At 41.7% G+C, this 25,774-nt stretch overlaps 1 protein-coding gene across 5 annotated transcripts in view; it reads left to right on the top strand.

Annotated features, from left to right (window-relative positions):
• Nucleotides 1–25,774, top strand: part of cacna1bb (calcium channel, voltage-dependent, N type, alpha 1B subunit, b) — a 226,665-nt gene that overhangs the window by 78,439 nt on the left and 122,452 nt on the right. For all 5 annotated transcript variants that reach the window (XM_023960545.2, XM_078955700.1, XM_078955698.1 and 2 more), the window contains 3 exons: nucleotides 9,690–9,781; nucleotides 10,812–10,964; nucleotides 21,236–21,423. In XM_023960545.2, coding sequence (XP_023816313.2) covers nucleotides 9,690–9,781; nucleotides 10,812–10,964; nucleotides 21,236–21,423 — 433 coding nt within the window. The remainder of the gene's footprint in view (nucleotides 1–9,689; nucleotides 9,782–10,811; nucleotides 10,965–21,235; nucleotides 21,424–25,774) is intronic.

Genomic DNA, 25,774 nt, shown 5'->3' with positions numbered 1-25,774 from the left:
CTTACACATAAATCAAGGCACGCTCACTGTATTTGTCCAAACAAATAAGATGTGACAGAGAAAGACTGTTTCATGATTGGTTGGTCTGTTTTTAATGAGATGATACAAAGACTGCAGGGTTGATGAGGAACAGTCTGGGTGTGAAGAAATAAGTGATTTTCTCACATCCCTTCATTAGGAATAATTAGCAAGACTTCAGGATCCAGAACACACCGCACTTTTCAACAAAAGAAAGAAAAAGAAAAGGAAAACAAGATGTAAAGATGCATATAGCAGTTGTGCTCAAATGAGTCGTGTTGTTTTAGTTGAAAAATCAGGTTCTCTGCTTTGGAACAGATTACCGGGCAAGTTCCAACAACCGACGTGCGTTCTGATAGTTGTTGGGGGTTGTGATATTTCTTCAAGATGGTAACAACTGATAAGCTTAAATAAAAAAAAAAAAGCTTTGAATCTGCAATACATAAATAAATAAATTAACAAATAAATAAATAAAAAAGACCCGAAGAATCATGTGACCACAGGGTCTGTTTACTTCACATCACCGTCTCCACCTGACTGTGCCCTCAGTCTGACTCAGCACCATGGGGGCCGGAGCTTTACGTCCCCCCGCTCCTCTTCAACTCCGGTATTGACTCCCATCAGACATCCCAAACATCGGTTTTCTCCCTGCCTTTAGGTCAATTCTCGTCTTACATTTCACATTTTCAGTTTCTCGAAAAACGGCAGTTAACAATAACTGACAGCATTTTCTTATGTTGGTGGAGGATTATGGAGACCGAATTCTGAAAAGCAAAACGTTTTTATTTTTCTCAACCAGAAATGGAAACAGTGGTTGACTCCCCCCTCCCTTACAGCCCAAATATTGACAGTCCAACCAATAGAGATTGATCAATATTTATTTGTAGTCAAGTCAATAAAAAGGCAAATATATATCTCCTAAAAGTGCAGAGAGTAACAGTCTCAGCAGCTTGTTATAGCTTTTTTTTAAGTTAAATAGTTCCCTAACATTTTTTTCATGTCAAATAAAGCAAAAGTCTAACAATAAGTGTGATGGCATGTTGTTGTTTTTGTTAACCTTCTGGCACATCCCAGGTTTCCATAACTGAAAGACATATCTAGGTGAAAAATTGAAACAAAAAAGGGAGTTCTATGCCCCAGTAGCATATAAATAAAAATGTTAATAAATAAATAAAAAGCTCCCTGAATTTTCAATCAGTCAATAAAATAAAGTTAGATATAGTTTGAGCAAAATGTTAGTGTTAAAATCGTCAATAGTACCAGTTAGGCAGCAGCAAAGTTGTTCAACGTGTTCTCCAACCAAACGGCTTATTTTGGGTACGTAAATTGCAGAGACCTCGCTGAAGAGGGTTGTGAACAAAGAAACTTTCATGCATGTTTTGCAAGTCGCTTGAATCACAGAGGGGCCGTATTTTTCTCACCGAGCACGGAAAGCTGAGGCACTCGTGCTGTTTGTTTCTCAGTATAGGAAAGATAAACATTCATTTTTTAACGCGCAAAAAACAGGGTTAAAAGCCATTTGTGTTAACGAGTTATCAATGCATTAAAGCTGAAGGCACTAGTTGGTAGTAGTGTGACATCAAGAGGACTGACATGTTTCGTACAATCACAGGAGAGTTTTCAGTCTTTGTAAACCTTCCACACGAGAAAACTTTCCTCTCCGTCATGTTTGAGACCCTGCTAACTGTTTCGGCTTCTGATTGGCTCTCCCTCCTACCTGTGCGTCGTTTGCATAACCAATAGGATGGCGCAGTGGATGGGGCCATGCTGGAGACAGAGGTGAGGCTGCATCTGAGCCAACATAACCAGTTCAAAATGAGCCTGTTGGATAAAAAAAAAGGTCCTGATCCCGATATACGTCAAAATCGGCCTCCCCGATAATCGATTGACCTCTAGTCCAACAGTGGAAGCAGGCTCACTCACAGATTTATTGGGGTCAACTCCAAGTTGCAGTAGGTAGATGAGGAGTTTGGTCTTCCAAGAAAAAGTTTTCTTTACTTAATTGTTTTTGTCCCTATTTTATGTTTGGACACTAACAATTGTAAATTCACATCACTGTTGGTGTGTGTGTGCTTTAAGACCCCATTAACACCAGATTATGCAGCCAGCATGCTCAGACCTCTACCACTTTCACTTTAATCAATATAGCAAAGTAATTTATGGAGTAACATTACTAGCCTGAAAAATAAATGGGGTTTAATTTGACGCTATAATAAAATACAAATTTCTGCTTAACAAATCAACTACAGTCACCTAATGTAGCGTCATGTACTTACTGTGCTGTGGCACACATGGTAAACCGGGGTTTTGAGTGCAGCAATAAAGCCCACAGCTTGGTACAGCTGGTCACAGTCTTCCTAAAATAAGTAATTTGTAGTTATTCTGATGCAAAACATTAACAGCAAACCTTCAGGCACTTTACTCTACTGAGTAGTAAAAACCTTGACATTGATAGGTGACACCATTGACCTGAAGAAGTTGTAGCGAGGGAGGAAAGCTATTTTTGAAGGAACAAAAGCGCCTCAGGCAGACAGGCAGGTGTCGCATTAAAAGATTCACTGGTCAGCTCAGAGGCAGAGAAACAAGCAGACAGGCCGATGTTGAGACAGACAGTCTGTGACCAGCTGGTAATGATCACACAGACAGCAAGCAGTTATTTCATCAGGTTGTCAGCGCCATGTTCTCATGTCTGTCCTTGGAGAACACCACTTTCCTGGAGGGACGTGTGAAGAACTCAATCACAGCCCCCGGCCCCCAGCTGAGCGGGGTCGCTGTACTTTTACCACACTACTCTACCGCATGGAAAGTACTCTTTGCAGATGATCCTTTTTAGGTGTCGGCTTTTCATTTTCATCAGAGTCAAATTTTAACAGAAAAGAGTCAAACATTTAAAATACTTCTCCTTAAATATTATTGAGTGGTTTGCTACATTGTCATGATGACTATTTCATTTCTTCAAATACCACTGAGTACACATGCACTTAAATATTAATTAATATTTTGATTTTGGTTAAAAAAAGTCATACAGAAACTTTTTTTGACACACTGAAAGGAGATAACAGTACTGGTCTGGGCTGCCACTGTTAACCATAGTGTGTCTTTTCTTAGCTGCAGGTAATACAACACCTTAAAGTGGCTTCGGGGGAAATACTGTACCTGTGTAAATTCTTCTTCTTTGTCTTTCTACTGCTCCCTTTAGGAGTTGGCTCTGTGAATTAATCTTCTAATCCTTCATGTCCATCCTCTGTAACCCTTGTGCTATCCTAGACACTTTAACATTGGGAGTTGGGTCATCTAGACCCACCAAACAGTGCACTGAACCTTTTTTCTTCAATGATTTGTGATCTGCACTGTGTCCATGGATTACATGAAATCTTTTCACCTTTATCCACCTTTTTCATGGTAGGAAGAACACATCAATGTAAGGGTGGGGTCATCTAAGATAGCACAAGGGTTAATCACACCATCCACCCACATTTCCTCCTTCTCTACATCCATCCACCTCTTCCAACCTCTGCATCCTTCTACCAACATCATCACTGTTCCACCTCATGTCCAAACCATCTCCATCTGCTTCCCTGCATTTATCTCCTAAATGTCTACCATGACCTATTCCTTTGATGGATTCATTCCTGATCCTATCCATCCTCATCACTCCCAAAGAACCTCAACATCTTCAGCTCCAGAGGTCAGTGTTTAGAACCACTGTCTCTAAACCAACAACATGGTTGCTCTGACCAAATAAAATACTATTATTACTATTATCATCTGGACACTTACCGTGGACCATTCAACTCTTTCAGTGTCCTCATGGAACCCTCCTCAGGTGTTCTAAACATGCTTCACAGGAAGGAGGCCCTGGGAAAGACCCAAATGAGCTGGGAGGGTTGTGTCTCTCAGCTGGCCTTTGAGATTTTTAGGATTCCAGCAGAACTGGAGAAAGTTGTGGAGAGGGGGGTCTGGGCATTTCTGCTTAGACTGCTGATGGATGGATGGAAGGAAGGAACAGCACGTATCTGTTGGAAAAGCGCTTCAATAATCCGGTGGTGGTGTTAGTGGTCAGGCGCCTTGAGGAATGTGTCACAGTGAGCTGCTGATGATAGTATCACCTTCTATATTTCCTCTTTGTGTCTGGAGCCCTTACAGATGTATTAAAGTGATAATAAAAGGATATTAAAAGTCACAGCCTTGTCGTCGGTGGACTGTCTGCACAGTTGTTAGACCCCCCCCCCACTTCAGGAACAAACACCAACACACAAAATAGAACACACAAAAATAAGCACATATCAGAACAAAGTGCCTTGTTGTGGTAACAAAATGACTTCTGGACTCCTCGCTCTTGTCTATGTTCTGTCAGGTGTCTTGCTCTGAGAAAACATAAAAAGTTATTAGATAAACAATTTCTGCATTGTAACAATGATTTTTTAGTGCGTGTTGGCATTGAGTACTTACACAGCTTTTCATGTTATTTATGTGTAACCGTTTCAACTTGTGCTTTAGTGAATAAAGATGTAACTTGGTCGGTGAGTCGATCGTTTTATTCTGGTTAACAGAAAACAAAATATGACACTGCTGTCATGGTTTTCCCTCCGTTTCGCCCCTTCAGCCACATTTGGCATGCTTGTCGGAACCTCCCCCAACAGCACTTAGAATAAAACACGATAACACCGTATTGGAGCACCGGAACACCGTAATAGAAACCAACATTACACTGCTGTTTCAGTTTTCCCTCTTTGTCTCCCCCCAACATTTGAAAAATGCACAAAAAGAAGGAAAAGTTCACATAAACTTCCATGAAAAGTGGTTCAAACCTCCCTAGAAACAGTGCACATCGGCCCGTTATGACTCTCATACAGGTACAAATTTTGAATTTGGTAGGAATAAGCCACCTGGAACCAAACACCAGTTACGTATGTGCTGCCAAGTAATGCTGTACCTGTTGGGACGGCACCACCACACTGGGGGGATCCTGAGGGTAACGATAACCACATCACCGCACGTTGTTTTTATTTATTTAAAGCTTTTTTTTTTTAAAGGTCTGCATGTGGTGCGTGATTGGAACTATAATAAACACCTTAAACACATTCATCTTTGCTGATAATTTACTTTTTCTGCTTGTCCTGTGTTCAGACTGCAAGGGTTTCTGGGGGAAATTACTGTTCTCCTTCACTCCCTTCACTGCGCCTCTCACCCCCTCTTGCGCTGCACGCGCTCCCTCTTCTTAAAAACACATGCGCGCGGTTTCAGCAGCACATACACATCCTCATTCTACAACAGAAGTTTCCGTCTCGCGAGGAAATACGACAAATTAACTGCGTTCTAAGTATTATTTTTAATTGTATTAATTTCCATTACAAGCTGCCTGCGTTCTTGAGTGCGCGACGCGTCCGCCCGCTGGAGGATTTTGTGTTGGGGTGGGGTGTCGCAAGAGTCCTGACAATGCGACTCCTGCTGTTTCATCACAGCGTTGATAGAAAATCCAACACCGTCATAGCTGTACTCCAGAGCGGTTTAATAAAGAATCAGTCACTGTTATTCTGGCGGAAACATTTGATCACTGTTCTCATTCACTCTGTAACACCAAACAGGAACGCGCACTGTTAGAGTGCGATGAATACATGTTTTGTTTGGGAACTATTTTGTGCAGCGCAAAGTTACGTGTCCATAGAAAAAAAAGGCAGAGCCTCGTTTTCCGTGTTCTTCATGGGTGTCAGACTTCATGGCTACCAGAAAGGTGAAAAAGTGTCTGCAGTATTGTTTATTACTGGGCAATACATAATATTCTAGGAAGATGTCTGTACCAGAGAGCACAGGTGAAACTTGCGTGAAGCTCCAGAGTGATCCGCTGCAGAAGAATCGACACGCACCCCCAACACACGTTAAATGCGTGATCCTTCCTCCTACACACGCAGCGCGCTGACACACATACACATAGTCATTCTACAACACCTATATAGTTAGTTAGTTAGTTAGTTGTTATTTCTTAATAAAGAATACTGCATTGTAATTGTATTCATTTGCGACGTGGCTGCTGGGGGATTTTGTGTTTGGCGGCGGGGGATGTGCAGTTAACCGCGACACTGCGCCCCCTGCTGGTTCATCACCGCGGTGATCAAAAATCCCACACCATCACAGCTCTAGGGATCCTTACTATTTTTCAGTTGGAGAAATGTTGTTCACAAGCAACATTTGGCAACTTTTTCATGGGCACAAACTCAAAATGCACAAATCCATACTCATTGGTCCAAAGTAATTTCTATCTTAAGAAGAACAAATTGTTCTGAAATAAAGCGTGCTGCATTGTTATTGCTCAAAAATGATAAGCATTGTCACAATTACTTTGTATGACAGCAAGATGGCTGCAACCAACCTGATTTTTCTGTCTAAACACTACAGTGTTTTCAAACACTAAAGTTACAAACTGTGCAAAATCATTGTGCTACTGCAGAGGCATGGCAAAAAAACATGAAGCCCATTGTCGTCACAGTGGTGGCTGTAACCTGACTGTTTTCACAGTGCATCTTCTCACAACAGAGCTGCAGGCTTGAAACTGCCACTCTCACTTCAAGCTCAAACTTCAGCTCAGATCTGGTATGTTGCTGAGCTACATTTCTCCAACTGAAAAAGGAGGAAGGATGCCCCCAGTGTGGTGCTGCCATACCAACAGGTTCAGCATCATTTTCTGACAGCACATGAACTACATGAGCAGTTACGTAGTCCCGTCCTGCAGGTGTTGTTGCTCCAGTGTTCAGCAGTCTGAAGGCAGCCTGACTGACGTCAGCCACTCCGCCATGCCCCCCCGGGAAGTCAAAGCAGAAATTTTACTTCCCAAGCAGATTTTTTTCTCAAACCTCCCATGAAAATTGTGTTTTTGGTGTTTTGAACAAGTTCTTTGGGCATTTTCTTGATGGTGGAGGACAATTATAAAGAAAAATTAAGATTTAATGTGTTTCTTAATATTTCTTTATTCCAATTGTTGGGAATTAGGGGCGAACAAAAAAATGCAGTTTGAGAAAGCTTATATTTTTTACGTAAAACTCCCATTGACAAGCCACAAGCACCCTGCCCCATGCCATTCTGATGCATTCACTTGTAAAAAAATTGATCCATGTCCATCTTCATTTTCCTCACCTAAGCTGGAATCTGGCTCTAAACTGTACGGCTGGATAGCTCCAATTTTGCTCACCATTTTGTTGCAGTAAAGGTTGAGGATTAACTGTAACCTAGGTGAGAGTGTTAGCAAAGGGTTGATGGGAAATGAAGGCAGGCTTCCTCCAAGCCAATGGTCCTGCCCCAAACTCAGATTTGATTTTCTAATGAACTACTGCTCCTCTGCAGAAACTATGTCATTGAAAAGGATTTTGTCACAAAAACAGCATAATCCTAATTAAAAGACCACTGGGAGCACTTTTACAACAGAATTAAAGATAATTGAAGTGGAACTTCAGTATCGCATAGAAATGTTAAAAATAGGATTTTTTTAAAGAAACAATTTGAAAATTTTTTTGTAATTTTGTATCAAATCATCATTGCACTTTTACGGAAGTGTTATAAACAGTCGAGGCTCAACAGGTGCAACAACATCTACTTCTTTTCTGATTGGTTGTGTTGTATTTCCTGTGTTTCCTAAAGCCTAAAAACACTGTTACCAGGCGCATTCTTGAACGCATACAGTATTTAACCCATGGTGTTCACACTGGACAATCGTTACCCAAAACTAGTGCACATCCAGCACCTACAATTGGAAAACGTTTGATGTAAAAAGTTGAAGTTTCAGGCTTTTTTTCTTTCAAAGCTCTATTCCAAATTATAAAAAAGAACTTGGTGTTGTCTAATTCCGACCGGAAACAGACAGCAATTATTAATTTATCTTCCAGGATGAATTTTCAAAAGGTTTGCAGTTCCGTAAATTGTACATCACTACAAAACCCAAAACTCTGTTTGGTCAAAGTTCACCTGGTTTGATTTTAATGCATGTTGTATTGCCACGCATTTTGTACGTAATGCTAAAAAACGGTCGTAGAAGCTTGCGTAGGGACAAGTTAACTTTAGAGGTTTGAACACGGAAGCCTGAAACACGCATATATGCATAGACTGCACTGCACTGAAAGTGGTTTCTTGAACGCACATTGTCGAGGGCGGTGAGAACAGAGCTTTATGAGTAAACATTACACAGTCTGTCACTGAATGCAGAGTCAGCTCCAAGCAGAAAAGACAAACACAGACAAGTTAAGATTATAATTGAATCCAACAGCAAATCTTAACCTGCAACACCCACGGCCATAATCCTATCAAATTGTATAAATCACATTGCACACTCTGAATTCATCTATTTGCATCTACTCCTCCCAGTTTTTTGTGTTCTGCCAGAAATTAACGTATCACATGTTCATTACTTCCTGCTAGAGATGTAAGCATGTGAATCTGTCATGAGGAATGTTCCTGAAAAGTAGGAAAAGAACATGAATTCTTCTCACCCTGATTCCAAATCCAATTAATATAATTTTTATTCTGCTCTCTTTGACCTCTATATGCTGATATCAACTCTCATTCTCATCCCTCTTCCGTCGTATGTCTTCTCCTTCTCTCAGCCTTCGTAGCCTGAAGCTTGGTTTATGTGTCTCAATGAAGCACTTAAGTCTCCCCCTCAGTGTGTTGCCTGTAATGAAGGCTGCCAGCTGTGCAACAGCAGCTGCACCCCTCCACACAGAAGGGCTCTCCACAGTGTCTCACCACTATCAGTAAAAGCAAACACGATGGACCTTTGGAAAAAGCACATTTTTGCAGTGTAATTTAAAAACCATTAAATTATCAAAACAAACACACAAAAACAGCTTTTTATTGTACTTAAACTAGTGTCAATGTAAAAAAAATCACAAGTTTAATAGATCCTGAAAGAAAACAGACTGGATCCATTGGTTATCTAAACAAATATAATTTCTTCATACTTTAATGATTATTTAATTTCTGTACTGAGTTAAAACATGAGCATTTAATGAGCCCACTAAATCAAAGAATTGACAGAAAATTCTAGTCTTTTTAACCCTTTGATGAAATCCACACAGAAACGCTTTGTAATAGCATTTTTAATGGAATATAGATAGTATCAATTTAAGATACGTTCGATGATTTAGTACGTTTTTGCTTACAACAATGTTAGTTTAAGACGCAAAAATATTGACATGAGTGTCCAGGAGTAAACAACGTTATTTACGCACTGTCTCAAATTTAATACATTTTTAAAATGGTGTAGCAAAATTTGCATCCTTTGATTACAGCAAGTAGTTATTTAAAATAAAACACCAACTATGGATGAGTTATTTTCATCATAAAGTTTTGAAAATTAGCTTAATTTTTCCCGCCAAAAATGTTTTTGTGATTTCATGGAAGCATCCATTTTGAAATGGTCAGGAAAAACCCTTCTACTGCCCCCTATTGGAATGATGATGAACTACAGGGCGGAAAGCACAGACCAAGTTATATACAATGGGTTTTGAAGGAAAGTTTGGATCATGTTAATAAGATAAGGGGTCTCAGAAACGCATTTATCAGAAATGATACGACTAATTATATAGGGTTAAAATGAATGTTTAAAATGGTTTAATGTGTAAATGAGTTTCTGTACTGCTTATGATATAATAATAATTATGTAATTCTTTGCTGATGTGCAGGATTCTCGCCACGGTAGGATCGGATTTTGACCTACGGACCCTGCGAGCTGTGAGAGTGCTGAGGCCCCTGAAACTGGTGTCAGGAATCCCCAGTAAGTCTGTCTGACAATTTATGAGCCAATTCTTTTAAAACAAGACCCATTTTTGTGCTTTTCTGTTTCATTAGAACCATTTTTGTATGCTTTTATGTAATCGGAAACATTTTGAATTTGGCAGAGGGGAGATGCTGAAGAAAAACTGATCTCTTCAACGAGCACCAATCAGAGTGAACACCAAACCACAGCAGCACTACAACAGTCAAATCTAGTCAAAACGAAAGCACGGATTAGTTTTAAGGATTACTTAAGAAGGCATTTCATTTTACCAAATCATCTCAGTAACCTATCCCATCTCTGGGACATCTGTATAGTTTTGCTAATTAAAATGACTTCTGCTGAATATAAACTTTTCTAATCTAATCTAATCTCTGAACTGATGTGCAGTGAGTGATTCTACCCCTCCCACATCTTTATCATATAGCTCAGCATTTTCATAAAGTAAACGTTTCTCCAAGTGTCACTTCTGGGTGTGTAAAATCCTCAGGCATCAAGACAGGTTTTTCTGATTCCCCAGTTTCCACTTATGACTTCCTTTTGTTAATTTACAACCCGGAACAGCATCTTTTCTTGGGAACAATTAACTTTTAACAAACTCTTCTCCTAACTGGACAGTTCTCTTGGCCTAACCACTGTTTAAATGGACTGATTTGTCACCCTGCCCTTTTCCAATTCAGGAGTTTGATAACTTTTTTGCAAACACAGATTTCTTCTTTAAAAAAAAAAAAAAAATTCACGTCTCAGCTTTTTAATTTTTATTTTATGCTGACTTTTTTGTCACATACTTATAATTCGAAATTAAACTTGAGTCGGACAAAATGCTGTTTTACTGTACCCTGTATGTTGATATTCTTCTCTTTGCTTTTGGTTCCTGAAGTTGCAAGGTGAATTTGTGAACATTTATTTTGGAAACTGGTTTTGAGAAGCTGCTCGTGTTGTTAAAATAATTTGTGATGAGCAGTGTGACACAGCAGTTCTTACTTTTTATCTTTCCTTACACCCCTGCTCCTTTTCCTCCTCCTCCCAGGTCTTCAGGTGGTGTTGAAGTCTATAATGAAAGCCATGGTGCCGCTGCTTCAGATTGGCTTGCTGCTGTTCTTTGCCATTGTGATGTTTGCTATCATCGGTGTGGAGTTCTACATGGGAGAGTTCCATAAAACCTGCTTCAAGAGCGACACTGGTAAGAGCAACAGCTCTGTTGGCCCTTTGTCAGAAAAACATTTATTTGTCTGATGTGTTCTTATCAGCCGTGTTTTCAATATTGAAAGCACAACATCTGTACCAATCCATGCCAAAAAGCTGACAGAAACAGATTGATTGCGCTGGACTGCACTATAAAACACTCCTTTACGGCACTTTCCAGGGCATAGATGTAACTTATGGCAGGATGGTAGTTGTGGCAATTTACTCTAGTCGGCCCTAATTATTGTTTGCTGTCTTTTTTACATCAACCAAAACTCAAGACTAGAAAGACCCTTTGGTTTTATTTAAAGTTTTTTTGGGCTGCACGGTGGCGCATTGGTTAGTGCTTTTGCCTCACTGCAAGAAGGGTGTTCTGGCTGGGACTTGAACCGTGAGGAGAGTGGAGTTTGCATGTTCTCCCTGTGCATGCGTGGGTTTTCTTTGGAGATTCCGCCTTGCTCCCACTGTCCAAAAACATGCTTCATAGGTTAATTGGTTACTCTAAATTGTCTATACTGCAGGTGTAAATGTGAGCGTGCATGGGTATGTAATTGTGGCGACCTGTCCAGTTTTTCATTGTTCCAGTCCGAATTGTCTCATAGTTTATGTTTTATCTTTCTGACCCTTCCCCTTCCATACAGGACCAAAAAGGTTGCAGATCATGGGTCAAGTGTCACTTTGTCATAATGCCCTTTGTCCCGGTTTGAGCTCCGGGCCCAAATGGAAAATTCTGAAGTTCATGGAACGGTGCTGTGGTACCCCTTCACAAAACCTTTTTGCAACTGAGAACACAACAAACACAGAAAGCAAACAGAGCAAAGCATACTTTGGGATCAAATGTCGGCTACTCTAGCAATGATCAAAGGGTGGGCTGTGTGGGAGAAGCTGTGTGTAAATGCACATGTGATGTTCCCCTCTCACAACCGCTTTTATCAATAGATGATCCATGAATAAACAACTATTCATAAGCAGCTGTGGTCAGACAGGAAGCAGCTAATAACGACATTGGCAGAAGTGAACAACCCTGTGAGTATTTCTGGCAGGCAACTCGAGCAGGGAGCTTATCTGGTTACTCCTCCCTGTGGGGGGTCAGTCTAATCAACTCACCTCTTCAGCGTCCTACTTAAGTCCAGGTGCGGTCCAATCCTCTTCTTTCATTTCCGCAAGCTCTGCGTTCGTCACCCCACCCTCCTCTCCGGCTTCTGGAATTTTGTTTGATTTTTTAAAAATGTAATGCTGTTTTTTGAGGATGTTTTTAATTGTCGTTGAAATGTTTCAAATGTTTTTGCGTCGAGATATTTGTTGATGTGATTTCCACCTCAGGGCAATGGTACAAATCTCCTACAGAGAATTTTCCAGTAACTGGGATTTTATCAAAAACCTTCTTTAAAAACACTGACAAACTGTTAGCAAACACCTAGAATTCTTTCTATTCTTTGAAATCTTTCATGAAAAAAATCTGCACTATAAAAAGACAATGTTTAATCAAATTGTTACTGTGTTTTTATGATATTTTAAAAGCTGATCGTTTTTGTGTTGCACAGATTAGGATTTGACATTCTACTAGTAAGACACTCAATATTTAAAGTTCCACTCTGATAAGCTTTTAATCAATTGTAAAGCATTCCCAGTGGTCTTTTAATTAGAATTATGTTGTTTATTGACAAAATAAAAAAAACCTGTGTGATTTTCTAGGACATCGTTTCTGCAGAGCGGCAGAAATTCATGAGAAATTCACATCAGAGTTGTGGGTGGGACTGTTGGCGTGGAGCAACCCCACCCCTACTTTCCATTGTTCCTTTGTTTACACTCTCTCCTGCTTACAGCCTCTCACACCCTCAACCTACCATTACCGGTGCAACAAACAGTGAACAATATTCGACCTACATAGCTGTACAGTTTAGAGCCAAAGTCCAGCTCAGACGAGGAAAGTACATGGACCTACTCGTCTACAGGTGGATGCATCAGAATGGAGCAGAGCAGGAAGCTGGTAGCTTGCAGATTGTAGCTTCTACTTCCAACCTACACATTTAAAAAAAAACAACTTCACATCTGCAAGGATTAAAAATAAAGAAATACTCCATCCATCTACCTAATCATATTCATGGGGTGACAGGAACAGCATTCTTAATTAGAAAGTCCAGGCGCTTTCCCCAGGTAATCCAGGAAGCTGACATATTCCCCAAACAAAGGGATTTTTACAGTGTTCTGAAAAAGTGTCCCATCCACCTCAGCTGCTCTCCCCACAGAGAGGAGGTCTGGTTCACTTTGAGCTCCTCCTGAATGTCTGAGTTTCTCCCCTTTAATTTAAGGAGACACGGTCCACTGAGAAAGTGCAAATCTACCACCTGATTCGCAACAACAGCTCATGGTGATAGATGGGGGTGGTGTACGGTGAAAGTTTTTCCAGAAAAATCCTCTGGAAACACTTTTAGGTTGGGTCTAATGATCAAATCTTTATTTACTGAGATATTCAAACAGACATAAGACACCACTTAGTGCATGATAGATAATATTATCCTGGAGACGTCCACACACCGAATAGCTGTCTGCATCATGTTTTGTGTAAGGGAACAATGGAGTAAAATGACTCACCTCTGTGATTAACTTATTCTAAATATTCTTACTCCTACTTTGTAAAGAGGAAAAAATAAAGAAAAAAATATAACAAACAGACATTAAAGAGAATCATGACAGCAAACAATGATGTTTTCTGTAACTGGACTTTGAATAGAATAGAATAGAATAGAATGCCTTTATTGTCACTGTACACATGTACAATTCGCATCACACACACATGCAGTGAAATTAAAGCCGCTCACCATTCAGTGCAAACATGCAAGAGAGAAGTAAACTCGCACAATAATATAATAATAAAATAAAATAATTTCACAAAATGAAGAGCACAATATACGAAGTACAATCTACAAAAGAACAAATGTACAATAGAAATTTCTGCAGAGAGGTAGTTATAACAAACACAAAAAATCCTGCTGTGCCCATGAATGCAGAGATATATTGCACATAATGTATTGCACATGATGAGATGGTATTGCACATATTGAGATGGTTTGACATGATGGGATGCGCATAGTGAGAGAGAGAGACATGGGGGGTGGAGCTGTCAGTGACCGTGCATGTGGGAGTTCAGGATGGTTATGGCTTTTGGGAAAAAACTGTTTTTAAGGCGGTTTGTCCTTGACCTGATGCACCTGTAGCACCTTCCTGAGGGCAACAGGTCAAACAGTCCAGAGCCAGGGTGGGAACTGTCTTTTATGATCTTCCCAGCTCTGCCTAGACAACGGGAAGAATAGATGTCCGACAGGGAGGGAAGAGGGGAGCCGATGATCCTCTGAGCTGCTTTGACTACCCTCTGCAGTCTCTCCCTGTCCGCCATGGTGCAGCTGCCGTACCACACTGTAATGCAGTACGTCAGAAGGCTTTCTATGGACGTACGGTAGAAGGTTGTCAGCAGGCTGGGGTCCAGATTGTGCTTCCTGAGGACCAGCAGAAAGTGGAGTCTCTGCTGAGCCTTTTTGATGACGTCTGTGATGTTTTCTGTCCAGGAGATGTTGTTGGACAATACAACACCCAGAAACCGGAAGGTGTGGACCCTCTCCACATGCTCTCCATTGATGTAGAGGGGAGCTGGGTCGGTGCTGTGCCTCCTGAAGTCCACGATGATCTCTTTGGTTTTCTTGGTGTTCAGAGCTAGGTTGTTGTCTGAGCACCAAGCTGCCAGCTTCAGGACCTCCTCCCTGTAGGCTACCTCGTCTCCCTTTGAGATGAGTCCGACGACTGTGGTGTCATCAGCAAACTTCACGATGAGGTTGCTGTCGTGCTGCGGACTGCAGTCGTAGGTGTAGAGGCAGTACAGGAGGGGGCTCAGCACACAGCCCTGTGGGGAGCCAGTGCTCAGTGTGCGTGTGGGGGAGAGGTGGGGGCCCAGCCTCACTGCCTGGGGACGGTCAGTGAGGAAGTCCTTTATCCAGGCACATGTGTGGGGGGGCAGGCCTATAGTGTCCAGTTTCCTGATCAGAATGTCCGGGATGATTGTATTAAAGGCAGAGCTGTAGTCCACAAAGAGCATCCGGACATAGCTCTGCTGCTCCTCCAGGTGGCTCAGCGCAGCATGCAGGGCTAAGGCGATGGCATCTTCTGTAGACCGGTTTGTGCGGTATGCAAACTGGTGGGGGTCAAGGTCTGGGGGGAGGTGATCGTTGATGTGCTGGAGGACCAGTCTCTCGAAGCACTTCATGATTACTGGAGTGAGTGCCACTGGACGGTAATCGTTGAGGCTGGAGATGGGAGATTTCTTCGGTACTGGGATGATGGTTGCAGATTTTAGGCAGGAAGGTATCACTGCCTGGGCCAGGGAGAGGTTGAAGATTTCTGTGAAGATGGGTGCGAGCTGAGGAGCACATGCTCTAAGCACTTTGCCAGGAACCCCCCCTGGGCCAGCTGCCTTTCTGGGGTTCACTGCTAGGAGCGCCTTCCTGACGTCATCCTCAGTCACAGTTAGTGGCATGACTGGTGAAGGAGAAGAAGGAGGAGTGGAGCAGGATGGGATTGAGGGTGGGGGTGGGGGGGCAGAGTTCTGTTGGTTTTGGAGCTTCAAAGCGTGCAAAGTGGTTATTCAGCTCCTCTGCCAGCACTGGGCTCAGATGGTCTGCAGTTACTTGACATCCCCTGTAGTTGGTGATGTCATGTATGCCCTTCCATACCTCACGTGTGTTGTTGCTGGACAGATGGGCCTCAATGATCCTCCTGTGGTCCAGCTTAGCATTTTTGACCCCCTTCCTCAGGTCAGCACGAGCAGCTCTGTACAGAGCTCTGTCGCCTGACCGGAAAGCAGCGTCACGGGCTTTGAGGAGTTTGCGGACTTGGGTGGTCATCCAGGGTTTCTGGTTAGGGAAAACCTGGATGCTTTTGTCAACAGTCACATTTCCGATGCAGAACTTGACGTAATCCAATACAGTGTTTGTGTGTGTTTCCAGCTCCTGGTGTTGAAACATATTCCAGTCCGTCTGCTCAAAGCAGTCTTGTAATCTGCTGAGTGCATCGTCAGGCCAGGTCGTTATAGTTTTTGTGATGGGCCTCCCACTGCGTCTGAGGGTGGTGTAGGTTGGGGGTAGCAGGAGGGAAAGGTGGTCTGACTGCCCAAGGTGGGGGAGGGGGATGGCTCTGTATGCATGTTTGATGTTGGTGTAAACATGATCCAGAGTGTTTTCACCCCTCGTGGCACACTTAACATGCTGGTAAAAATTCGGCAGTACAGTTTTCAGATTGGCCCTGTTGAAGTCTCCTGCAATAACGTGAACGCCGTCAGGGTGGGCCCGTTGATGTTTGTTAATGATGTTCAGCAGGAGAGAGAGAGCTTTGTTTGTGTTTGCGTCGGGTGGGATGTACACAGCCGTAACAATCACAACGGTGAACTCTCTCGGTAGAAAGAAAGGCCGGCATCTAACAGTCATGTACTCCAGATCAGGAGAGCAGAAATTGTTTATAATTGTCCCATTGTTACACCAGTTGTTGTGTATGTAGATGCAGAGCCCCCCTCCTCTGCTCTTACCGGAGTCTTTTGTTCTGTCCCAGCGTAGAAGAGTGCGGCCTGCTAGCTGCATGCTAGCGTCGGGTATCCCCGGGTGTAGCCATGACTCGGTGATGATCATCACACAGCAGTCGCGCACATAACGGTTGTTAGCGAGTTGTAGTTGCAGATAATCCATTTTGTGTGCCAGGGATCTGGCGTTGGCAACATATAGGCTCGGAAGAGGTGGCTTGTGCGGTTGGTTCTTCAGCCTTAGCATAGCTCCAGACCGGCGGCCCCGTTTCTGCTTCCTCTCCCTCCGCCGTCTACGGCGCCTCCGAGTGCCGACAACAAGCCACGGAGAGCCCGCTGGTCTGGCGATCTCGGCTGGGATGTCGTGCGTGTAGAGAAAGTCGTCCGAGACAGATGTCTGATGTTGCTTTCCTATATCAATGAGGTCCGAACGTGTGTAGAGGAGGTTCGCAGAACCGATAGTCCTCAAAAAAACAGAAAAAACATACAAAAACAACAAAAAGTAGCACTGAATAGGAGAGCCGTAAGCCGCAGCGTCCTTGCGCGCCTTGCGCGCCGCAGCGTCCTTGAAGCCCCGCCATCTCAACGCCATAAGCGTTGAGATGGCGGGGCTTCATTTGGAAAAAGCTTCATTTGGAAAAAAATCTTGCCTCTCCGTCGAGTAACTTTGAGCAGTTTAGAGCGAAAGACGTGAATCTGACATCCAACACGACCCAGATGAACAAGAACCCCGACAGATATGTTTGTCTGCAAATGCTTTTGGTTACTTTTAATAGTTTTGTTTGGAAATAGTAGTTTGGAGGTTTAAATCGGCTTGGTAGGTGGTTAACAAATAACTGAAAAATACTGTATATGTTAATAATTATCAGTTATTCAAAATAATTGAAGCAGTTGTTGTTTATCATGCAAGACCACACCCACCACTGTCTTCTTGATGGAAGGGATGAGCGCATGAAAAATCTGGTATTGAAGTATAGTATAGATCCACTAACATGCACCAACATCTGGAAGTTTAAAAAGTTAGGATGGATGATAAGAATATTTTTAAATAAATGGTTTCAACTTACATGTCATCTTTGGGCCACATAATTCCACATCATGTTATGATTGACAGGATTTAAACCATATTCAGGATGATCTGAAAACATATGGAAGCATGAAGAATAGAGTTAAGGAAGGCTGACCTCTGCAGGTGAAGGAAGCATCACAGCTGTGCTAAGCTCTGTGTGGTGATTGGGGTTTGAAACTAAAGGGGACTGAGGAAACTCTTAAAGCACAGCAGCTGTCTGTTATGGTTTAAAGCCAGAACCAGCATTAAAGTCTTGTTATGTGAGCATTACAGTAGCATTACAGTAATTACAGAAAACAGTCAGGCAGCCGGGCTAAAATTACTAATTGTGTAATCAAGCGGTTAATACTGTTATTAGGCTTTATTTTCCTTATACTCTGTTTCCTGAACTTGATGGTTGTTGGAAGAACAGCTTTATGGGGAGTGTGTGTGTGTGTTTTTTAGACTAAAATCAAGCTCCGAGATGCTGCATTAGCTGTTGTGACAGCCTGCTAATGTAAAGTCTGGCTGTAAATGAGTCATTTGCTCACCGAGACGCAGGTTTATTTTCACTGAAAGGTTTGGAACAACTGTGCTGAGCCAGGCCTGATGTCTGAGTGTGTGTTTTAGATAGAAAAGAAGGTAGGAAGTGACACAGAGGAAAAGACACATTTTTGTAATGACCCCTGGATGATTATTATGTACGTGTGTGAGCGGTTAGACCAATGCAAGCCAGAATGTGAGTCTGCATGAAGCTCAGCGATGGGAGGTCAATTTTTACAAGTCTCCTGTTAAGTAATTCAGGAAGCATTCAAAATGAACCTGTCTGTTAATATTTAATAGTTACTCGATTGCAGTTTCAAAGTGCAGGCCTTTGAAAGTAAAGGAAACAGCTGAACCTGCAATACAAACTCAGAACATTGTAGTTATAAGTATATGGTGTTTCATCTCTGCTTTAAAGTTAAAGGGTGTACAGACAACTGAGTGGGTGTACTCAGGAACTGAGTGAGTGAACCTCACAACCGCGCAGGCGCAATTCTAGCCGAGTGACCCCGTATTTTAAAGCTGCACGCCTGCAATCCTAACTGGGCGGGGATCTTGCGCGGTCAATTCCTCTTTGCGCCCATGCTTGGATTTGCGCGCAGTGTTAAGGGGGCGTTTTTGTCACTTGGGGGGGCGGAATTCAGGGGTGTGTTTGTCACTTGGGGGCAGTAACCTTTCAGGTTGATCTGATTGGCTGAAATTTGCTATTCAAATGCGGCAAGGTAGCGAGCAGACTTTCATTTTTTTTGGCTTTTAATCAGAATTGTTTGCTTCAAGCTGTGAATGCAGACATGCAGCTAGCCGGCTGCAATAAAAAGCTGCCCACCCTCCGCTCCTTTTACTGGGACGCAGCGCCAGGCAAGTTACGCCACACTTTTGGACGGTAGGACTTAGGCTGGGGCTGACGCGTCTGCTTTCACTGTTCTTTGGAGCTGCACGGCAACGAAACGACTCTGGCGATGACGCAAGGGAAGCTGGCGTGTTTAACAGAATTCTAATCCGGCTTCATTTCAGATACAGAAGATGAGGACTTTGATGAATCTTTTGGTGCTGATTGATGACTAAAAAATAAATCACAACCAACTCAGTTTTGCACTCGCTGCCTTTTTAAAACACACACCAGCATGTACGTTTTACTGGTATGTGTGGTAACGTTAAATACAGAAAAAAACACTCATAACTGAAAAGGCGCCGTGCTGTTGTATTGTAAGGAAAGTAGTGTGTTATGGAAAATAATATGGTTTTCATTGTGTGTTTATGTGTGGATGTCTGGCAGGTCAGTGTGTGGTGTGGCTCTTTGACCATGACAGTTAAAAATTTCGGCTCTTTTTTGTTAAAGTTGTTCGCCACCCCTGTTTTTGTTAGAGGCTTTAATAGAAAAAAACAGCCAATCAGATCAACCTAAAAGGTAATTGCCCCCAAGTGACAAACACACCCCTAAATACTGCCCCCCCCCAGTAACAAAAACGCCCCCTTAACACTACGCGCAAATCCAAGCAAGGGCGAAAAGGGGAATTGACCGTGCAAGATCACCACTCAGTTAGGATTGCAAATGGTAATGGTAAATGGCGTATACTTATATAGCGCTTTCTACCTTCTTACGAAGGCCCAAAGCGCTTTACAGTCACAGTCCCATTCACCCATGCACACACACATTCACACACAAACACACACATTCACACACTGATGGCGGCTCCGCTGCCGAACACTGGCGCCAACCTCCCACCAGAGGCAAGGTGGGGTTCAGTGTCTTGCCCAAGGACACTTCGACACATGGGCGTGCAAGGCGGGAATCGAACCTGCAATCTTATGATCAGGGGTCGACCGCCCTACCGCTGCACCACGGCCGCAGGTGCAGCTTTAAAAAGCGGGGTTGCTCGGCCAGAATTGCGCCTGTGCTGTTGTAAGGTCCGCTCACTCAGTTCCTGAATACACCAGCTCAGTTGTCTTTATACCCTTTCACTTTATGGCAGCGATGAAACGCCATATATGTGGTTATTACATAGGTTAACCCGTTTAATAAAACATTTATCAAGTATAAGCCGTAGTCAGGCAATTCGATTTTTGCTGAAAGAGTAGACCCAATCTGCACTTCTCCAGACTTGGGACAAGCACATTGATGTGCACTGGTCGAAGGTGCCTCCATGGGGCTGCAGGAATTCACAGCATTTGGTTGTCCCAGGCCAGGGGTCTGCAACCTTTAGCGCTAAAGGAGCCATTTGGTCCAGTTTCTTACAGACCAAAATCCCAGGGATAACCATAAAATACCACTTCAGTTAGAAAAAAAAAACACTTTATTAATGTTTTTGTGGCATTTTTTTCAGTGAAAATGCACTTAATAATGATAACAACAAGGATAAAAGCACCTTTAGAAGATAATCTCGCTGTATGTCGGAGCTCTGTTTGTTTACAATGGACCGCATAATATCTTCTTTTATGGTAGTATCGTACCGTAATTTGTCCAGACCAATCACAATCTGACACGTTATCAGACCAACGGACAGCCAATCACATAATGTAATGCAGCACTTATCGAAAGACCTGAGCGGTTGTTCCAGGCTGAATGGTTATGGTACCTACACTGTTTCATTAGGATTTGGCCATTTTGAGCAAAAATAGATAAATAATAATTACTGTCATTTGCTATGACATAGTTTCTGCAGAGGGGCATGAGTTCATCAGAAAATCACCTCTGAGTCTGAGGGCCATTGGCGCAGTGCAGTCCTGCATTCCTTGCCTTACCCATTGCAGAGCAAGGCGGGGTAGGGTGATGGTTGCCCACCCAGAATATTTTTTATGTCACAATAATGATCCCTTTTTCTAATGACACATTTTCATCAGCTCCTGATTCACAACAGTTTGAATAAAGAAATACACAGAAATGCAATTTTGAATGCAGGAGGACCAAAGCACAACTTTCTTTTGGCATCCTCCATCATTAGAAAAATGCCACAAAAACACCAAAAAGCCAATTTTCTTCAGAGTGGATCTTTAAGCGCAGTCAAATGTCTCTGTAGTAGCCCTCTTGACTTGGAATGAGTCTGGTTGATGTAAATGTCTCCACCTTTAAATGTACATTAAGAATCGAACCCTTTCCTCTTACTTCTTTGTTCAGATGAGAGAGTAGCTGACTGGCCTTGTGGTCAGGAGGCTCCAGCCAGGACTTGTCCCAACGGAACCCAATGCAAAGAGTACTGGACTGGACCCAACTTTGGCATCACCAACTTCGACAACATCTTGTTTGCGGTGCTAACTGTGTTCCAGTGCATCACTATGGAGGGCTGGGTGGACATCCTCTACAGCGTGAGTGAACAAATATAAGCTGCTGCAGCTCAGTTTTCTGCTGCTGCATGAAAATGTTGACTGGGGGACAGCAGCCTCTGAAAAAAGTGTAAAGTTTTCTCATATCTGATGTTGCGCTCTACTGTATATCTGTAAGTTTGTGTCAGTGTGGGTTCTACAGCACAGTTTATCTGTGTTCATGCTTTATCAGATTTACCGTGTTCAGTTCTGATCCGAGGTTCTACAGTTGACTGTTTTCTGCAGATCATTGAGCTCAAGTTGGTCCAAGGTGTTTAGTTCCCACAACACAGGAATTTATCAATCAGTAGTGACTTCAGTAGTAGCTAGTTCCATATCTACCTTGAACTCAGCGTAAAGACTTGAAAACAGAACAGCAGTGATGAGGTTGGTTCTCCGAGTTCTGGTCCACATCCTGCTTTGTGGAGAATTCTACTGTTGTCCAGCCTAAATAGCAGCTTAAATTTGGACTTCAGAACTCTGAGTCTCGGTTTAGCTGAGATACTAAAAAATGTATTTAATGAGAAACACAACTCAGGTTCTCCAATATTTTTACATTTTGGTCTTTATCCTTCTAGAAATCAGTTCTTCTGTAATCTTAACTTTTTTTTTTTTGGTTTCTGTCTGTTGTTGTTGAAATGAAGAAAGTTTGACTGCATCCAATAGTTTTGCTGCTTTAAACAGCAGGAGCAGAGTCTGATGGACCATGATGGTTTTTGAAACAGATCACTACATAGAACTGAGTGTCATCTGCATAACTGTGGTATAAAACATAAAATATCAACACAGTGTTTTAAACCTGTGTGCCTAGTGTGTGCCGTGATATATGGTCCGCTCTTCGGTGGGAAATTACTCATTTTCACTGATCTAAAAACACTTATCAACGCCAGTATATCAGCTCTGTGTTCATCCAAACAGGCCCTGATAAAACACTGAGTAATTTGGAACATGAAAGATCATGGCATTTTTTTGTGTGTTTATTTGATTCTAAGCATGACCGTACCGCAATTTAGCACCAGTTTTAGCAGATACCTAAGGCCCTGTTTTTGGAGTAGTCCTGCCCATTTAACTTTCTTCACCAATCTTTCTTGGAGGCTTAATCATGCGTCATCAGTTTGACCAATCAGAAGTGGCTCATAAAGTCTCTCAGTTCCGAGAGCTAAAGCTCGTGTTTAGTGGAGTAGCTTCCCCTGGGATGCGGTGTCAGATAGTGGAAAAAGTCAACAAAATAATTACGCTCAGAGACGTGACTCTGTTTCGCATCTGCGTCAGTTTTTGCACTACATCTACCATGACGCATTTGGTTATAGTAAGAGGGTCTCTGAGCTGCAATGACGCTACCAGTTTAACTGTTTGGAAGCACAACGGATGCACACATCAATCTGTTCTAGCAGTTTTTAAATCTTCTTGATGAAATCAGAGGTTAAAAATTTAGTTCTTGTTCAATGTTTGTGTTTTTTTTATTAACAGCCAAACACCACAGTGTTCTGTTTAAGTCACCTTTCTAACTGAAACACTTTCCTTATTATGTCTGTATTTAAGGACAAATTCAGTTTCAGACTTCATTCACTTTTGAAACTGTTGAAGTTAAGCTTAAATAGAAGTAATAAAAAATACAAGAAACAGGATTAAGGCAAAATGGCCAACAGAAACATTCAAGCTAAATTGAAACATGCATGTTGTGATCATATAATCGTTCAAAAATTACAGTTGCCCTTGCAGAAACATTTAAAAAATAAATTACCGTTTAGAAAGGATAATAATTATAAGAAATTATCTTTAGCTATTATTATCAATACAGACTATGGAGATTCTCCTTTTAACATTTTTGGATAATGGTGTGCCACAGGATTTTTGTTAAGGAAATAGTAGACATTGGCTTAAAAAAAGCTTGAAAAACACATTATCACTTCAAATCACTAAATCTGCGGAATTCTTCATCGTCTGTGGCGATTTGGAACAATTCTGTTAAGGCCGGCTCTTCTTCTAAGTTGCTGTCAGTAGGAAATACTGATACACATACCTACAGTGCCCCCTCTGGTGATTGTTAGAAGGAAAATAATCAACACATGAGCCTACTAATAAATAAATAAATAAATAAAACATCACACATAGGTTGCACCTGAGTATAAGTTGCACCCCCTGCAAAAATATGCACACACTGAAAACGCGACTTGTAACCTGAAAAATACAGTAAGTGCAGTCACCTGTGAGTGATCCACAGTCAACTGTAGAAAGTGTTCTATCCAGGTGCCACAGCTCTCCTGCACACTAACCAAGCCAGAAATCTAATAAAGAAAACAAAGGTGTAAGATACAAATCACAAGCGCGGTGTCTAAAGCACGACTCAGGTTTGTCTTTTTTTGAAACCCAACAAATCCCTTTCGGGGTTATGGGTGGCTGGTTTCTATCCCAGCCCCTGAAGGGCAGAGGCAGGTACATCCTGGATGCTTCGCCTAACCACGACAGGGCCGGAATGAACTACAGCCTTCAAGAAAAAGCATACATGATATTGAGCTCAAGACTTTTAAAATGTATTATTCGATAAATGAAATTCAAACTCTAATTTGTTATTGTTTTTGAAAACGAGTCAAAAAGGCGTAACAGAGATGACTGTGCAGTCTGTTTCGGAAAAATGGGTCAGTGGGTAAACCAAGGCTTCTCTTCCTGTTACCTTTTTCTTACTCAAAAGCTTTATTACATAAATGATAGCTCTTATTTGTTTTTCCAGGTATGACCTGGGAGGTATTCCAAAAAGCAGGTTATGTAAGTTATCACGGTAAGTTTGAGGCTAAGAAAGCGGATAACCTCAGCTTTCGGTCCCAAAAACAGAGGTATGTTTCAGGGTATGCTTAGTTCCTATAGCAACTCATGCTCTGCACATAACCTGGTCTGAAGCAGGTTTAGTTGAAGGTTAGTTTGGTTTCAGAGAGGTGAAGCAGCATGACGCGTCCATTTGAAGATGATTTAGTTGATGAAGAAGCTCAGATAATACTTTTTCCACCATGAGAGGGTGATAAGACCACATATGGATGTTGGAAAGATAAACTTTTTACTTTGATCTAACTTAATTATTTGCTTCAGTTAAGATAAATATTTTTTTGAGTTCAGTCAAATTAAAAATAACACGTAGTTATCAGACATTTATTTTACTTTCATTCAAATTAATTAAATTAAGTGGGTGTAACTTTGGTGCTGCTGTTAGATCGGTAGCGCAAGGAATTGTGGGATACCATTCCCTTTGCCTGTCTGGATGGATTTGGGAACAAGTATAGGTTTTGGTCTAAATATGTTTAGTTGTAGCTGTTTTACTGTGTTTTGCTGATTTATTTTATCCTATTATGTTGGATTGTTTCTGTACCATGAGTGAGAGGGAGGAAGAGGATGATGAGCTTATTTAGCACCACTAGTGCAACAATATGGTTTATGAACTGAAGATACAGTCAGCATCGTGATATAGAATTACATTCATGGTATATATTTTAAATCCAGACTGTGTTATTTATTTTAATTTTAAAAAAATGAGAAAATCTGCAGCCTTTAACTTAGACATATGATAGTTCAAGAAGTACAATAAATTAAGATGGAAAAACAGTTCAGTCAGACAACCCCCCCAGGATAAGGGCAGGGACACATAACTAAAAGGCGAATCCTGTTTGGGACAGGCTCACTACCGCACTCTGACCTGCTTTTTCCCCCCACTTTAAGTTAAACAAAGACAAATTTGACTTGAATATTTAAATAAAGCAAAACCGAACCGCCTCATTTTCAAGACAAAATATTTTTAACAGTTTAAAAAGTTGGAAATTAGCTTTGGAGCAGATCAGTAAATATGTATATCATTAAAAATGAGTGCGGAGTCCTAAAAATAAAAGATTTATGCTCTGAAACAACATGACTCACTGGTGGGTTTGGAGGCCTTTCTGGTGTCTTTACCCCTGTTTTTATTTGAAATCCTAGGCTGATTCAGAGATCTTTGGTTGGTTTTTGCCGGAATGCTGATACTCTTTTGAAGTGTCGCTTCAGATTGGTAAGGATTTAAAATAAAAACAAAGAATTTGGTTAAGATCAAGGAAAGGATACATCTTTTTTTCTATTTTGCTCTGGATGGATGAATTTCTTTTTCTTTGCCTGTATAATAATAAGCAGATAAAGGATCACTGCTTTTGGTTGAGAGTTTTCTTGGTTTTAAAAATATCTGTTTGACTTTAAAGTGTGTAAGAGGCAAAAAAACTTTCTTTACACTGACCCATGGGCGATGTTGTGTTCAGTGTCAGGTCTGTAGACAGTTGGATAGCTTGAGGTCTCTGTCTTAATGGAAAAGACCTGCAGTCGGGATTACATAAAAGCAAAG

Source organism: Oryzias latipes, chromosome 12, assembly GCF_053564925.1.
Source record: "Oryzias latipes strain Hd-rR chromosome 12, Olatipes_Hd-rR_3.1".
In the NCBI taxonomy this organism is placed as follows: domain Eukaryota; kingdom Metazoa; phylum Chordata; class Actinopteri; order Beloniformes; family Adrianichthyidae; genus Oryzias; species Oryzias latipes.
Note: the sequence above shows the minus strand (reverse complement) of the source record. Positions and strands in the feature narration are given on the sequence as shown.